General features: G+C 42.6%; 1 protein-coding gene across 1 annotated transcript in view; it reads left to right on the top strand.

The window, feature by feature from the left end:
• ETV6 (ETS variant transcription factor 6) overlaps positions 1-16530 on the top strand; it is a 187458-nt gene that overhangs the window by 136299 nt on the left and 34629 nt on the right. The window contains exon 4 of the mRNA XM_042782840.1: positions 2368-2502. Within this exon, the coding sequence (XP_042638774.1) occupies positions 2368-2502 (135 nt within the window). The remainder of the gene's footprint in view (positions 1-2367; positions 2503-16530) is intronic.

Raw genomic sequence — 16530 nt, 5'->3', positions numbered from 1 at the left:
TGGGAAGGAAAGGGACTGGCCCAGTCTCCAGCTCACAGCCCTCACCCCCCATACCATCAAGCTTTTCCAGGCCCAGGAGCACAGCCTCCAAAGGGTGGGGCAGGGTACAACAAGAGCGCTAAACCCTGCTCTAGATGCTTGGCAGCAGTTCCCTCAGTTGATCCGCACAGCAGACTCCTGAGGTCAATGTCCTTATTTGCATTTGCAGAGACAGTTAGGGGCTTGCTCAAGGTCACCTTGGTGTTCAAGACCTGCTCAAAGTACTGTGCTGGGGTTCCAACCCGGCAGCAGCCGCCTCTGCGTTCGCTGTCCTTCACTGCACATCCACTTGCCTTTCTAAATGAACAGAGTTGAACACCCTCACAGACGCTAAATTTATATTTCCTGGCCTCCCCTTCCAAAATGGATACACTAATTACTGACCATTTTTTTTAGTAATAGTAATCATCAGGAAGACATTTTAAAATGTTTTCGTTTTTTGTTCTGCATACTGCTGAAATAAAACATCGATCAAACCCACAGGAAAAAAAACCAACAAGTGTAAAGCCATGTAAATGAGGAAAAGTTCAGAATGACATTACAGTAAACCAAAAGAAACAAAATGTTGATGAGGGGCTTATTTTTGTAAAAGATTAAAATATGAATCATTAAAATAGGACTGTATTTCAGGCTGTGTATCCGCATTTCATCAGAGACAACATCACCATGACTACTGGGTTTGGATTAGAGGCGTTCTGAAGCCCTTCCCAGATCTAAAACGGTACCTACCACGTGTGCTGTGGTCCTGAGTACTACTTAACATTTTTAAAAGTCCAGTTCGGAACACCTCTGCGTCTTCCTGCCCATCTTCTTTTAACAAGTGCTCACTCAAGTGGTATTATGTCTTCAGCTTGTTAAAGCCTTTTGCTTTATTCAGTCATAACAGTAAATAGAGGCAATATGTTAGCAGTCAAAATTCAGAAGGAAAGGCTGGAACAAAGTCAAAGCAAAGTCACAAGGTTCCCTCAGGAATCATTTAGAATAGAGTATCTGTGGAATTTTATTGGTGTCTATGGGAAAAGGTAGAGGAGTGGAGGCTTGCAGTAAGGAAATGAATATGGAGCATTTCTCAGGTTCATGCTGAGTTTAAAAGAAAAAAAAATAATAAAGCAATATCTACAGCCCAAAATATGTAGTCAAATTAAGTTGTTAATTAAAGTCTCTGTTAAAAATGCCTAAAATTAGCAACAAAAGCCCAATGCCTGGTGCAGTTGTTGACTGCCTATCTGTGTGTGGGCCAGGAGGTGGGGGGACAGTCAGAAGCCTGTGGTATTTTAAAGATTAATCTCCCATCCCTAAAGGGTTATGAGGCATCCTCCTGCATTTTGAACTTGGATATCAGCCAAAGGGGCAGGACAAGATGATGACAGATTTGTTTGTTTGTTTGCTAATTAAGTACTCAATGGACACTTTGGTACCAGATACATCAGAACAGAGGGCCCCTGCTCAAATCAGCCCCCACCACCCTCTGCAAGGGTATGGCATCTAAAGATGATTTTCTAGAGATTTTCTAGAGACCTTGGAGAAATGCCTGTATGTATTTTTAAAGGAGGGAAGCATCCCAGAATGTGCCAGTTCCTTGTAGGGCATCTTCAATAGTTAGCGTTTCTGACCAGGCTGGTGACTTTTCCTTCGTGTTTATTCTTTGCCTGCTGGGGTTAAGGTGGATTAGAAAGACATGTTTTTCTCTGTAGGAAAGATGTCCGTGAAGAATCAGTGAGTTGTCAGTGAAACATGAAAAATGTTCATAATGAAAGACTTCATAATTCTTTGAGAAATCTGAAATGGAACCAAAGTATATGTGAAAAGAGTGTTTCCCCCCTCCCCAAAAAAAAAGGCAAAAATTGAGTTAATTTAAATTTCCAATAAAATCTAATACATCCCTGTGATGAGCTTTTATATTACGTAGCTACTGAAGCAGTTCAGTGACGTAAGAAAATCTTTAAAACCTTATGTGGAAGGGAAAAGGGAAGATACTGAACTATTAAAAGCCTGATTCCTATTGTATGACTATCAACAATCTTAACAAGGCTTTTCTCTCTCAGCGGTGGGGTTATAGGTGGTTTGTTTTCTTTCTGATTTTCTGCATTTTCTAGATTTGTGCAATTAATATTACTTTCATAATCAAAAGGGCTTGATGAAAAAATCACGTAGTTCTGGATTTTTTGAGATTCAGGCACTGCACTCTGGCCCCTTTCGTCTCCATGAGAGTAGCTAGCCTGCCTGTTTTGATCACCATGTATCCTCAGCACTGGGCTGGCATGCAGTAGATAGATGTGCTTGTCGAATAAAGTATTTGCCTGTCTCTGTTTCCTTTTTCTTTTCCAGGTGACGTGCTCTATGAACTACTTCAGCATATTCTGAAGCAGAGGAAACCTCGGATTCTGTTTTCACCCTTCTTCCACCCTGGAAACTCGATACACACACAGCCAGAGGTCATCCTGCACCAGAACCACGAGGAAGGTACCTGAGGAGGCTTTTGCCTGCCATTTAGACATATCCAAGAGGTTTAACTGCTAGCTTGATAATTTGTTCTTATTCTTGTCATTCATTTTTCATTAAGCAGACTTTACTGAGTACTTACTATGTATGTATTGGCACTGGGAAAACTACCAAGATGAATAAGATATGCTCCCAGTTCTCCGAAACTCATAACCTAAGTGAAGAAATGTGATAGATGAACAAATAGAAAAGCATAACTCTAATAAGAGGTGCCATAAAGAGGTAGTGGAAGGAGAGTTTATACCCAGGTAGAAGGAGCAGGATCATTTCATGAAGAGGTGCTCTGAAGGGTTATATGAAAGTCCAGCAGGATTCTGATGACCAAGGGTGGAGAATGTTCCAGATAGAACAACAGAAGAATGGAGTAAGTTCTTGCAATAGAGAACAGTCTGATGGCTTAGGTTGTAAAAGTTATCTCCCTCCCACCCCAAATTTTATTAGGAAAGATTACAAATATACAGGCAATCCCTAGATTATGAAAGAGTTCTAATCCTAAATCTGCCTTTAAATTGAATTTGTATATAAATTGGGATAGATAAATGCAGTTTGTATCAGTTCGTCAAATGTTTATTTTAATAGAGAGAGTATATGTACCTTTCTGTGCATAAATATATATATATATATATATATATTAAACATCTCCAGATACACTAAAGCAACTTTAACATAATAATACAGTAATAATAATGTTTTGATGTGCCATCACAAAGTAGCACCCATTTGTTATTAGAAATCATTGTATGTACCTTGAATTTTTAGTATAATAGGCTTTATAGGGGTTGGTTATAACTAAGGGTTCCAGAGACTGCCTGCATCCCTGTTGTTGTTGCTATTAGCTGCCATGAGTTGATTCCAACTAATGGTGACCACATGTGTTGTCCATAGAGTTTTCAAAACTGTAACCTTTCAGAAGCAAATAGCTAGGCCTGTCTTTCAAGGAAAGAGCCCTTGTGGTACAGTGGTTCAAGCTCTCAGCTGCTAACCAAAAGGTCAGTGGTTCTAACCCACCAACCACTACATGGAGAGTCTGCTTCTGTAAAACTATAGCCTCTGAAACCTTGGAAGCCTGCCTGCCTTCCCTATGAGGAAGTTCTACCCTGTCCTATAGGGGTCACTGTAAGTCAAAATCAACTCAATGGCAGTAGGTTTGGTTTTTGATTTTGGCCTTCCAAGGTACCTCTGGATGGATTCAAACCACAAACCTTTCTGCTTGTAGTGAAACACCTAATCCTTTGCACACTCAGGAACTCCCAAAAAGGGGACCACTAAATGTTAACTATTTGATGGAAAGATGACTCTGGAATTCATACATTCACTCCAAGCAGAGAGAATAAAATAGATACCAAAGAAACCAAACCCACTGCTGTCAATTCAGACTCATAGTGACCTTATAGGACAGAGTAGAACTGCCCCATAAGAGTTTCCAAGGCTGTAATCTTTATGAGAACAGACTGCTACATCTTACTCCTCAGAGCAGATGGTGGGTGCAAACCCCTGACCTTTTGGTTCACAGCTGAGCACTTTAACTACTGTGCCACCAGGGCTCCTTAATAAAATAGATAAACTCCTGTAAGCTTTCATCTTGCTTGCTTCAACAATGGACAATATTTTGCCATTCCAGAACTAATCCAAAGAGGATAGATTGGGGCCAGAGTATGGAGGGCTGTGATTTGCGGGCTATGGAGAAAAGTAACGGGGAGTCATTGAAGATTTCAGAGTTGTTGTTGTTGTTGTTATGTGCCGTCGAGTCAGACCTGACTCATAGCGACCCCTCCTTGGGTTTCCGAGGCAGTATCACTACGGAAGTAGGATTGCCCAACCTTCTTTCCAAGGAGTGGCTAGTGGGTTTGAACCGCCAGCCGTCTGGTTAGTAGTCAAGTGCCTTAGCCACTATGCTACCAGAGTAGGGGGTAATAAGACAAGGGGGAGACAAAAACAAACACACACTCCAGATCCCATGAACTCTGTGTTAGGATTCCTTCTTCATGCACCAAAAGAGGCTGATTACGGTATACTCAGGATCAGTGCTGATTTCAAACGTTCCAGTTCGGCCTTTGCTGCTCTTGTCTTGTTGTTCATGTTGTTGTTATGTGCCATCAAAAGTAACTGGGAGAAAACAGAAGAAAAGGCCAGAATTGAATTGTGGCCATGGACATAGTTCCAAAGCAGGTGTTTGGGTGCAGAAACAGGATATAAAAATCTTATTTTGAGAGTCACTCAGGTAGCAGCTGAGTATGTAGTAATACCCGGTGATTAACTATAAGGAGCTCTGGTGGCACAGTAGTTAAAGCATCAGTGAACCCACCACTCACCCCACAGAAGAAAGATGAGGCAGTCTGTTATCATAAAGATTCACAGCCTTGGAAACTCTACAGGGGTCGCTATGGGTCGGAATCAACTCAAGAGCAGTGAATTTGGTTTTTTTGGTGATGAACCAAGCTTTGGAGGACCGTTACTGGGTCTTCCTGGCGGCGTTGGTTAGAACACCGATGCGGGAACAAGCCATGCTTAAGTACTTTTTCACATGTTCTTTTCCTTAGGACCAGATTACAAGGGGCCTAAAACTTTGATCCTTTGGGGCATTTCCTTACATAGATTGATCATCCCCATGAGCAGGGCTAATATTTTTGTTTTGTTGTTGGCAAATTAAAAAATGAGAAGGTTTTTGTTTTCTTAATTAACACTTCACAAAAGAGAGCCTAACTCCAGGCAACGACATCTCCTCTTTGTGCCAAGTGTTTCACAGCAAATCCCCTCGCTTCCATGACGGAGAATAAAGGAGCGTTTCTTGCAAGCTCCCTGCCTGCTTCTCTCGTCCTTTCTTCTCCTAGCTTCATCCTTGCTACATTTAGCAGCTACCCCCACCCCCAACTTGATTTCTACATTCTTCTGCTCTTCCTGCTGTCTATATTTCCAGCTTCCGTAACAGCCAACAGCCACTCCAGAGGAGAGGAGGTGGGTTTACTGGAGCTTGGCATTAAGGCAAGAATTATATTACCTAGCCTGGCTCCTCCAACACAAAGGGTGTGTGATGGTTGTTTCCCCACCACCACCCCTTCTCTTTCTCTCATTATTTAAAAAAAAAACGGGGGGGGGAATCCCCCCCCTTTTTTTTTAAGGCGCTCTGGTGGCATAGTGCCTAAAGAATTTGACTGCTAACCAGAAGGCTGGTGGTTCAAACCCACCAGCCACTCCTCAGAAGGAAGACAATTCAATCTGCTTCCATAGTGATACTGCCTTAGAAACCCAAGGAGGGGTCGCTATGAGTTGGATCCAACTATATGGCAGTGTGTTTGGTTTGTTTTTTTGTATTCCCTTTTTTATTCTCAAATGTGATTGGAGGCTTACCAACCTCATCACAAATCCTTCCTCCTTTCCCCTTGGCCTGATTTGAGTCATAAGTAGGTGTGTTTGTTGTTGTTCTCATTTGCAGGTGCTCATCAATAGAGAAAGCTGGCTTACTGTCAGAGCTACTCTCAAACCAAGTAAATACAGATGTGCCACCGCATACACTGTAATGAGCTGTGCTCTCAAGTGTGTGATGTCAGTGGCAGTGAGCTCAGTAGGTAAGAGAATGGAGCTAATGAGGCCAAGGTCAAGGGCTTCATTGCCCTGTGGACCAGTTAGCAGTGCCTCAGTCCCAGCTCTTGAAAGTAGTATGTTCTCAGAAACCATTCCTTAAAGCTGCCACCAGGAAGTGGGATTTAAGAGCACATGCCCTGCTGCCTTGTCTGTTCAGACACAGTGTTCCCAGATGAACAGGTGAATGCAGCAAGAAGAGAAGAGTAGCCCCATATCAAAAAACAAAAAAACCCCATTGCCATTGTCAAGTTGATTCCAACTCATAACAAGTGTATAGGGCAGAGTAGAACTGCACCAGAGGGTTTCCAAGGCTGTAATCTTTACAGAAGCAGACTACCACATCTTCCTCCCACGGAGCTGCTGGTGAGTTTGAACTGCTCACCTTGCTGTTGGCAGCTTAGTGGTGAACCACTGTGCTACCAGGGCTCCTTCAGCTCTTTATCAGGAGGTATCAAATAGGAGGAATCCTTGCATGTTACAAACAGTTAACAGGCTCAGCAGCTAACCAAAACATTGAAGGTTAAAGTTCACCAGAAGTGCCTCAGAAGAAAGGCCTGGTGGCCTACTTCTGAAAAATTAGCCACTGAAAACCCTGTGGAGCAGAATGCAGGGAAAAGGTAACCATACAGAAGAAGTGGGAAGAGAGCTGTTACATTGTAATCAGTGTCATGAAACAAAATGTCTATGAACTGTTGAATGGGAAATGAATTTGCTCTGTAAACCTCTACCCAAATCACAGTAACTTTAAAAAAAAAAACCCTCCGGAGCATAATTCTACTCTGATGCACTGGGGTCGCCATGAATTGGAATTGACTTGCCACTAGTTTGGATTTTAATATCAAATGAGAAGAGCTGTAAAAGGCACAGAAGTGATGTGAAGAGGCTGCCTGCCTCCAGACTTTCAGATACAAGGTACTGTTGGTGGCAAAGGGACCAAGTAGAGTGCTGAATGGATTGGTTTAAATTCATCCACCACCACCCCTTATTCTTCCTCTCCACAGGGGAGGAAAAAACCCAGCTCAGAATGAATTCTCTACAGAAGCAATACTGTTATATTTACTGATGAATGGTAACACATGATTTACTTGGGCATATGTGAATGTACGGAAAGATCTGTTCTTGAGGAAAAAAACAGTCTATAAAGTAAAATTATACATATCAAATATTATTTCCTCAGTGATTTATTTTACATAATTAGAGATACCCAAAACCCAAACCCACTGCCGTAGTTTCAATTCTGACTCATAGTGACCCTTTAGGTCAGAGTAGAACTGCCCCATAGGGTTTCTAAGACTATACATCTTTATGGAGGCAGACGGCCTCATTCTTCTCCTGCAGAGCGGCTGGTGGGTTCAAACTGCCAGCCTTTTGGTTAGTCACTGAATGCTTTAACCACTATGTCACCAGAGCTCCATAATTAGGAATAGAGTGTCATAGAAAAGTATGTTGGCCTCAGCTCATGTTGCTGTTAACTCATTCCCGAGCCTCTCTATGAAGCCTGACGGTCACTGAGAACACAGCTGAAAAACTGCTCATCCAGATGATCTGGATGTTGCCTTTTAGCCTTAAGAATCTAACATGTGGAGTCACAGCACCAGGCGGGCTTCTAACATCCTAGGCCACCAGTTCAAGTTAGGGCCACAACTCCCCAGAGCCATCTGTGCTGATGGGGCGTTGGTCATCTGTGCTGGTAGGGCGTTGGTCATCGAGGGCTGAGTATTTCTGGTTTTTGTTTTGTTTTTTTTTTTTCTTGGGTGTCAGTAGTTTAAAAGGTTTCTGAGAGAATTGTGGTTCATCTTTTAAAAAAAATTAATTATTGTCATCTAGTTGACTCAGACCCCCGTGGACCCCATATGTGTCAGAGTACCACTGTGCTCCGTAGGGTTTTCAATGGCTGTTTTATCAAGAGACTACCAGGCCTTTCCTTGGAGGTGCCTCTGGATGGACTTGATCCTCCAAATTTATGATCAGCATCTAAGCACATTAACCCTTTGCATCAGGGACTCCGCAGCATAGATGCGCCCACCAAAATAACATTTTATTAATTTTTTGTGTGTGCAAGCATCCTGAAAATGGAGGAAATGATTAAAAGATGAAAATGGGGAGAATGATGTGTGAAGTGGGCTTTCAGTCTGGGCTAAAGTCTGAATATACCAGCTCTGCTGAGCCCCTGTAGGACTCGATGTGCCCCTAGGAACAAGGTCTGTATTTCTCAAACGATGTTATCCCACAACCCCTTTCATGGACCCTCCTACAATTTCAACTTCTCAGCTCTGTCCTTTCAAATATCTCTCCGGAGACAAGGGTTTTTTTTTTTAATAATTTTCATTTGAAAATATGCACATTCAGTTCTACGATTGTTTCTGCAATAGTGGACACAGGTTTAAGGTGGCAGGTCAGCTCTGGAGCAGCACTTTGTCACTGATGGACATGGAAACTGGGAACAGTGGTGAGAAATCTGAATGTAGAAATACTGCTGATCTCAATTCTCCTTACAATTTACATGAGATAATGACACAAACGTGAAGCAAAATTATTTTCTTGTGGGTGAGGGAGGGAGGACGTAGTGGCCTGAATTTATTTATATAATTGTTGTATTGAGGGAAATATTACCCTTCCCTCAACAAACCCAAATACTCAGAGGCTACTTTGGAGGAGGGAAATCTTATACAATTTTAATGAGATAATTAAAGAAGATGAGGTGTAAGAATCTGCTTTGTAATAACAGAATAATAGCTAACATTTATTGGGTCCTTATTATGTGCCGGGCCCTGATCTAAGCACTGAAATGTTTAAATCATTTAATCTTCATAGCCACCCTGTGAAGAAGGTAATATATCCCCCACTTTATAGACAAGAAAACTTAGGCTCAGAGCAGAAAAGCAATATGCCCCCAAATCACACAGCTACTAGGTAGCAAAGTGAAGATTTGCACTCAGGTCTGGTTGACTCTAGTGCCTGTGTTCATTCCACTGCAGCATGGATAACCAACCAACCAGTTGCTATGGAGTCAATTCAGCCTTATGGCAGCCCCATGTGTGTCACAGTGGAACTGTGTTCCATATTGTTTTCAGTGGCTGATTTTTCAGAAGTAGACTCCAGGCCTTTCTCCAGCATTGCCTCCTGGGTGCACCTGATCCTCCAACCTTTGGGTTGGTAGCCAAGTGCATTAACCATTTACACCATTCAGGGACCCCACTACACGGATGCACCCACCAAAACAACATTATTATTGGTATTTTTTGTGAAAGCACCCTGAAAATGGAGAGAATGAGTAAAGAGTTGTAGTGGAAAAGTTGTGGAGTTCTACTAATGCAATATTCAAGTTAACTGGCTGGGGTACAATGTGGCAGGTTCTACTTCACAGTACCTGAGACTGCCCCCTCTCCAAAAAAAAATCAAAGATAACTTGATAATCCAAATGTCTACCCTCAGTTCACTATATTGAAACCACATACTAAGCTGGGCTGTATTAGCCCTTATAGATCATTGACTCCCTCAGGGTAAATGGGCCAGGAGATCCCTCAGGGGAAATTTCCAGCCTGCAGTTGGGTTCTGAGTTTCTCAACAGCTTCTGAAAACAGAAACTGGCTCTCACTCCAGTTGAGGACCTGCCCATCACAGCAGGTCACACAGGTCACTCTGTAAAAGCCAACTCTTTATTATGGCTGCTGAGTGGGCACCAGGATTGTTGTTTTTAGTTGTGGTCCAGGCAGGTCCAATTCATGGCAACCCTGTGCGTGCAGAGTAGAACTGCTCTGTAGGGTTTTCAAGGCTGTGATTTGTTGGAAGCAGAAGAACTGACTCCTCCTTGGGTATCCAAGGCGATATCACTACAGAAGTAGATTACCCAACCTTCCTTCTGAAGAGGCTGTGATTTGTTGAAAGCAGAAGAACTGACTCCTCCTTGGGTATCCAAGGTGATATCACTACAGAAGTAGATTACCCAACCTTCCTTCTGGTTAGCAGTCAAATGTCTTAGGCACTACGCCACCAGGGCTCTCTTTGAGCTAGTAGTCAGGCGCTTAACCATTTGCACCGCACAGGCACTGGCACGGCACCCGGATAGATGAAGTTCTTTGCTTTCCAAGCGACGTCCTGTTACTGGTTGTTGTAAAAACCATTCAGATTCTCTAGTCTTGCTCAAATGGTGTTGATGACTGAAATGTCAAGGAATTATTGGCTGGGGGTTTGACATCTTTGTTATATATGGTGGTGGTGTAATACTTGACAGGGACAAGGAGCGTAATGATTGAGTATGTGCACACTAGATCTAGAACACATGGGTTCAAATCCAAGCTTCCCCAGTTTACCAGCAATGTGACTTTAAGTGAGTTATTTGACTTCCTTATGTCTCAGTTACCATGTGTCAAAGAAGGAAAATAACAGTACCTATCATACAGGAGGAGCTCTGGTGGCATAGTGGCTGAGGCATTTGACTGCTAACCAGAAGGCTGGTGGTTCAAACCGACCAGCCACTCCTCGGATGGAAGGTTGGGCAATCTACTTCTATAGTGTTTACCACCATGGAAATCCAAGGAGGAGTCGCTGTGAGTTGGATCTGACTCAATGGCAGTGTTTTTTATCATACAGGGAGAGCCCTGGTGGCACACTGGTTAAGTGCCCAGCTACTAACCTAAAAGTTAGCAGTTCAAACCTACCAGCCACTCTGCCAGAGAAAGATGTGTCAGTCTGCTTCTGTAAAGATTGCAACCTTGGAAACCATATGGGGCATTTCTCCTCGGTCCTTTTTTTGTCACATAGCTAAAAAACTGGGGGAGCTGGAATTTGAACCCACGTGGGTTATCATATGGTCTGATGTAAAAAGGGAGTAAGTTTATCTGGGAAATGCCCTTAGAGTAGTACCTGTCACATAACAAGCCTCAATAAATGTTATTCATTATCATTATTTCATTTCAATTACCATAATCAGTTACCTAGATGAGATGGATTGACACAGTGGCGGCAACCATGATCTCAAACATAGCAGGGATTATGAGGGTGGTGCAGGACTGGGCAGTGTTTCACTGGAACTGACTCAAGGATACTTAACAACATTTTGGTTGGAGTTTTTTTTTTCCCTCCAGTTTTCTTACCCATTCACATTATAACTGCATGTTATTGTGGTTGTTATGTGCAGTCGAGTTGGCCCCGACTCATGGAGACCCCTCCTTGGGTTGCCAAGGCAGTATCACTACGGAAGTAGATTGCGCAACTTTCCTTCCGAGTGGCTGGTGGGTTTGAACCACCAGCCTTCTGGTTAGCAGTCAAGTGCCTTAGGCACTATGCTACCAGAGCTCCTATTACAACTGCATACACTTGTGCAAACATCAGATTTGGACCTATTGCCTCCCCACACCATTATCCTAGAACTCCTTTATGGATTAACCAGGCACCATCTGTGGCATTGTTTCTATGGGAAAATACATTTAAAGTGTCAGCCTTAATTACTATCAGAACACAACCTAATTTTGAAATGAGAACTACTTTTATGTTACCTCATTAAACCTGGCACATGATAGGACCTCCATAAATGTTTGTTGAATGAATGACTCCTTTGGACCCCTTCTATTAATCTGTTGATTTCTCTCACATTTAAGAACTGTAAGATTAACTTTTTTATGCCTCTTTTAATTTAGTGATTGTGGATTCTGGCAGGAGGTAATGAGAGGTTCCACCTGAGAAGGAACAGGCCTACATCTTGACTTCCTGTTTTCCCTGGTAAAGGAGCCCCCTGGGGCATCCATTAACACCTTTTCTCCCTTCTCTGGCCTCCTCCCACTCTTCTGCAGATTTGCCTTTCTTTTCCTTTCCAGAACCTCTTCCTCCCTCTTTCTCTCCTATAATTCGGGGTCTAGGGCAGCATTACCTTTTGCCCTCTGACGCTTGTCCCTGATGATACGTGTGGTGGGGAAGTGTAAGGTCACTGGATTGCCCAGAGCCTCTTTTCCTTTCATCAAGGCAGTCAGTCTGCTTTAGAGAGGACCCACTCATTCTCCCTGCCTCCTCTAGCTTCTCTAGTGCCCTGGAGGCTGTTTTTAGCCTTAGGGCTTCCTTATGTTCTGACACCAGAAGTTTTAGGGGCAAGAAATCCCTGATATGCATGAATAATATTCCTAAAATAGCCAGGGATTCTTCAGAAAGCTTCCTTTTACCCCTAGAGAAATGCTATTTGATCTGTTTGAGATAAGGGAACTGGAGCAGTTCAATTTCACCTCAAATCCTGCTCTGTGGTTATCTATGGTTATGACTCCTGGGTGTCACAAACGCTTAAGCACTGGATGGACTGCTAATGGTAAAGCTGGCAGTTGGCAGTTTGAACCCACCCAGCAGCAGCCTTAGAAGAAAGGCCTGGCCATCTGCTTCCATGAAAAGTTAGAACCAAGAAAACCCTATGGACAGTTCTCTATAGCACATGGGGTTGCCCTGAGTCGGGATCTAGTCCACGTCAATGAGTTACGGTTGCCTTGCTCTTTCCCCACTCTAGGACTTCTCTGAGGAGCTCTGGTAGCATAGTGCGTAACGCACTTGACTGCTAACCAGAAGGCTGGCGGTTCAAACCCACCAGCCACTCCTCTGAAGGAAGGTTAGGCAATCTACTTCCATAGTGCTACTGCCTTGGAAACCCAAGGAGGGTTTGCTATGAGTCTGGTCCGACATAACAACAACAACAGGACTTCTCTGATTTATCTTTGGGCCACCTTTATCCCAGTTCCCATAAATAATTTCCATACTCTACCACCACTACCCCCAGGTCTAATTGGCTCATTTGAAATCTGATATCTTGATGTCTTCACTTCTTTTGGCCTTCTTTGAGAAGGAGGAAAAGGTGGCCAACTTCCTCTGCCAATGGAAGGGAGACTCCTACATGCTGCCTGTGAGGAGTTGGAAACCTCCTCTGCTGGGTATGGATTTGCATACACACTCTGTAGGGAGCCACTGGTTAAGAGGGCTTGTTTGGAGGGAGCCCTGCCCACAGTAAAGATTAAGCCTACTTTGCTTTTTTGTTTTTACCTATTTTGTTTCTTTCAGCCCCTTTCACTAAACGAAATTTTATAAATTAATGAATTTTGGCTGATAGAATTCTAGGAATTTACTTAAGGCATATTGCTTATGACCTTAAGTATGTGTGCTCCAAACGAGCTTGGTTTTCCTCTCGGGACCTGTTGAGGAACCCAGTGACACTGACAGATGTTGAGATGTATAGAACAAAATGGGTCACTAGGAGTCACAGAACCAAGAAGGAGGTGAACTTCTCAGAAAAGGACTGTATGTACATGGAACCTGTTTTGAATTCCACCTCAAGGCCTAGAGCCTTTAACTTTTACAATATTGTGCTGGGAAAAAGTCCGCTCTGCAGAACGTGGGACACAGTGCACGGAGGCTGATAAGTGAGTTACCTGCTGAGCCTGTTGATTTGCATTTCCTGGCTGACTTATCACCATCCATGGCCTTGGGGGACCACAGTCATGGGAATGTAATCTAGGTGTGTGAGAGATGAACTAGATTTTAGCCTTTGCTCTACCCTGGAAACTTCCTACTCCAAAACCATGACTTTCACCAAAGGCTTTTTTTTTTTTTTTTTTGGTTGACTAGTTATTCATTGTAACCTGATTAAATTGAGTCAAATTTTGATGAATTTTAAGTAAAGAAACGTTTTTATAAGTGAAAGGATGAGGGAGAGGGAAAAAAAAAAATCAGACCTTCTTTGTCATCATCACATGTACAACGCTGAGGTATTTTGGGCTCTTTGGAAGTGAGAAGAAGGGATTATTTATGTCTAAAAGAAGTCTACAAAGAAAAAGGTTGGGGTCAGAAAACACTTTCAACCAGAATGGCAGTTCCCTACCAGTCCTTGGTCTTTCCTCCCCCTTCCTTCCATGCCTACAGTGACTAACTATGTTTGGCTTTCCCTCCCTCTTCCTTGTGCGTTTCCCGCCCATATCAAGACCTTCAAAACAAGGGCAACATGGATAATTTCCCAGTTTTCCAGCTGGGCAGCTCACCAAGAACAAACCCAGACATCAAGGCCAGACCAAAAAAATCTTCTTGTTTTAGACAGAAGACTCCTACATCTGGGGGATTTAATGCACCCACTGTCCGCCCGGTGCATTTCCTGTGTCCGGAGCTTCTCTGCCTGCCGGCTCTGGTCTCCTAAGTTTCCATACCCTGCTGCCAACTTATAATAACAGAGGCAGCAGGCGGCAAGTTAAGAACGTCATAGCCCACTCCGTACGTGGGCACAGGCTTTGCAAACTGAAACAAAGCTTGGAAGGTCTCATTGCAGGTCTTTCATCCTTGGCAGTGGTTTTGCCCAGACCACCAGGAGCCTGGAATTAAATACCCTCAATCCAGTGCTCTACCATTAATGCTATCAACTTCATCAAGTACTTCCTCTTTGAGTGGTGTCTGTGGAGAAATAAATAAATCAAGCTCCTCCAAGTCTAGTTCCTGCCCAGATCCTGAGTCAAAAGTAAAATCTGAGTTGGATTATCCAGAGCACTGTCTCTCCCTTCTTCATTGTTCCCAAAGATCTAGGCAGGAACAGAGAGTGAAATCTCTCCAGGACATTACATCAGTTCCTCTTTTTCCCCTTGGCATGAAAGTTCTTCCTCTCATAGTCCTCCCAGACTTCCTAGAGCTTGCCCTGAGTGCACACCCACACACTGAGCCTTGAAGCCCAGGACATCAAAGAAAGCCTGCAGGTAACCAGATTACTGGCCAACGCCTGCGTCCGTTTTGAAATTTGTAAGACGGGAAATGGATTCAGGAAATAGGATTTTTCAGTACATGGTCTTCATCATCCTCAAGTATTTTTGAACTGTAATAAGCTTATAAGTATAGAGAGACATGCTGTAAATGGCATTAGAAAGAAAATATATGAAAGTTCAATATGCAGGTGTCTTATACAGTGGTTTGCAATGATCTTGTTTCATATTCTGTGCCAAATAAAAATGATTCATAGACAAAAGATAAATTCATTTTATGGGCAGAGGAATTGAGGTCCATATTAGCTATGAAAAAATAATTTGCCTCATCCCCAAGAGGTTGCTGATCATATTAATTATCTCAGCTATTAAAGTTAGACAACTGCATTTACCCAATGAATAGCCTGTAAGTATTTATTTGTAATTGAGTTGAAGTGAATAAGTTAGTACTTGTCATCCCAAACCATATCCTTTGCAAATTGATTAAAAGCTTGGCAGCGGGGGGAGCTTTCTATAATGGAAAATATCAAACCTGTACAAAAATACATACACTGAACCATCATATATCCTTCACCGGCGTTTGATGGTCAACTAGCTATTCTTGTTTCCTCTGTGTTCCCACCTACTTTCTCCTTCACCATCCTAGCTTATTTGAAAGTACATCCCAGTCACATCATTTCATGTGTAAATATATCAATGTATGTCTGAATAGATAAGAACTCTGTAAAATTACAGAACCATTACATCACCTAAAACAAAGTAATAGTCTTCAATATCAACAAATGTTTTATTCACATTTTTCCAATTATCTCATAAATGCTTTTCATAGTTTCGTTGAATCAGAGTTTGTTGAATCAAACACTGGTCTTTGCAATGTAATTCATTGATGTGTCTCTTAAATCTCTTTCAATTTATAGGTCCCTTCTATTTCTCCTTTTAACACATACACATGCGCACACATACCCACACCCCACACCCCACACCCCACTCCCTTCCTTTCTCTACTCTCTTTCTTGCAAGTTAGTTTTTGAAGAAACCATGTTGGTTGTCCTGTAGAGTTTCTCACAGTCTGAATTTTACTGATTGCATCCCTGTAGTATCATTTAACATGTTCCTCTGACCTTTGTATTTTCTGCTAATTATAGTTAGATCTAAAGACTTGATCAGATTCAGGTTCTGTGTTTTGGTGAGAATAAAAAAAAAAAAAACACTGACATCAAGTGGATTCTGACTCATAGCAACCCTATAGGACAGAATAGAGTAGGCTTTCCAAGACTGTAAATCTTTATGGAAGCAGACGGCCTCATCCTCATCTTTCTCCCGCAGAGCAGCTGTTGAGTTCAACCACCAGCCTTTTGGCCAACAGCTGACTGCTTTAACTACTGCATCACCAGAGTGCAAGTTGGCAAGAGTACTTCATAGGTAATGAGGCGTACTTCATGAGGAGGCACATGGTTCCTGGTTGTCTCTTTTCCTGATGTTGGCAATCATTGATGATCATTACTTTGGTAATAAAGCCACACCACCTTTTACTTAGCATTCGCATGCTATGTCTTGTTCTATTCTTTCACTTTTAACCTGTATGTATCTCTGTATTTAAACTACTATTCTCATGTTGTTGTTGTTGTTGTTGTTGTTATGTGCCATCAAGTCAGCCCTGACTCATAGCGACCCCTCCTTGGGTTTCCGAGGCAGTATC

This window comes from Orycteropus afer, unplaced genomic scaffold (assembly GCF_000298275.1).
Source record: "Orycteropus afer afer isolate SDZICR_OR568_19922 unplaced genomic scaffold, OryAfe1.0 scaffold00488, whole genome shotgun sequence".
Classification (NCBI taxonomy): Eukaryota; Metazoa; Chordata; class Mammalia; order Tubulidentata; family Orycteropodidae; genus Orycteropus; species Orycteropus afer.
This window is presented reverse-complemented; position numbering and strand designations above follow the sequence as displayed.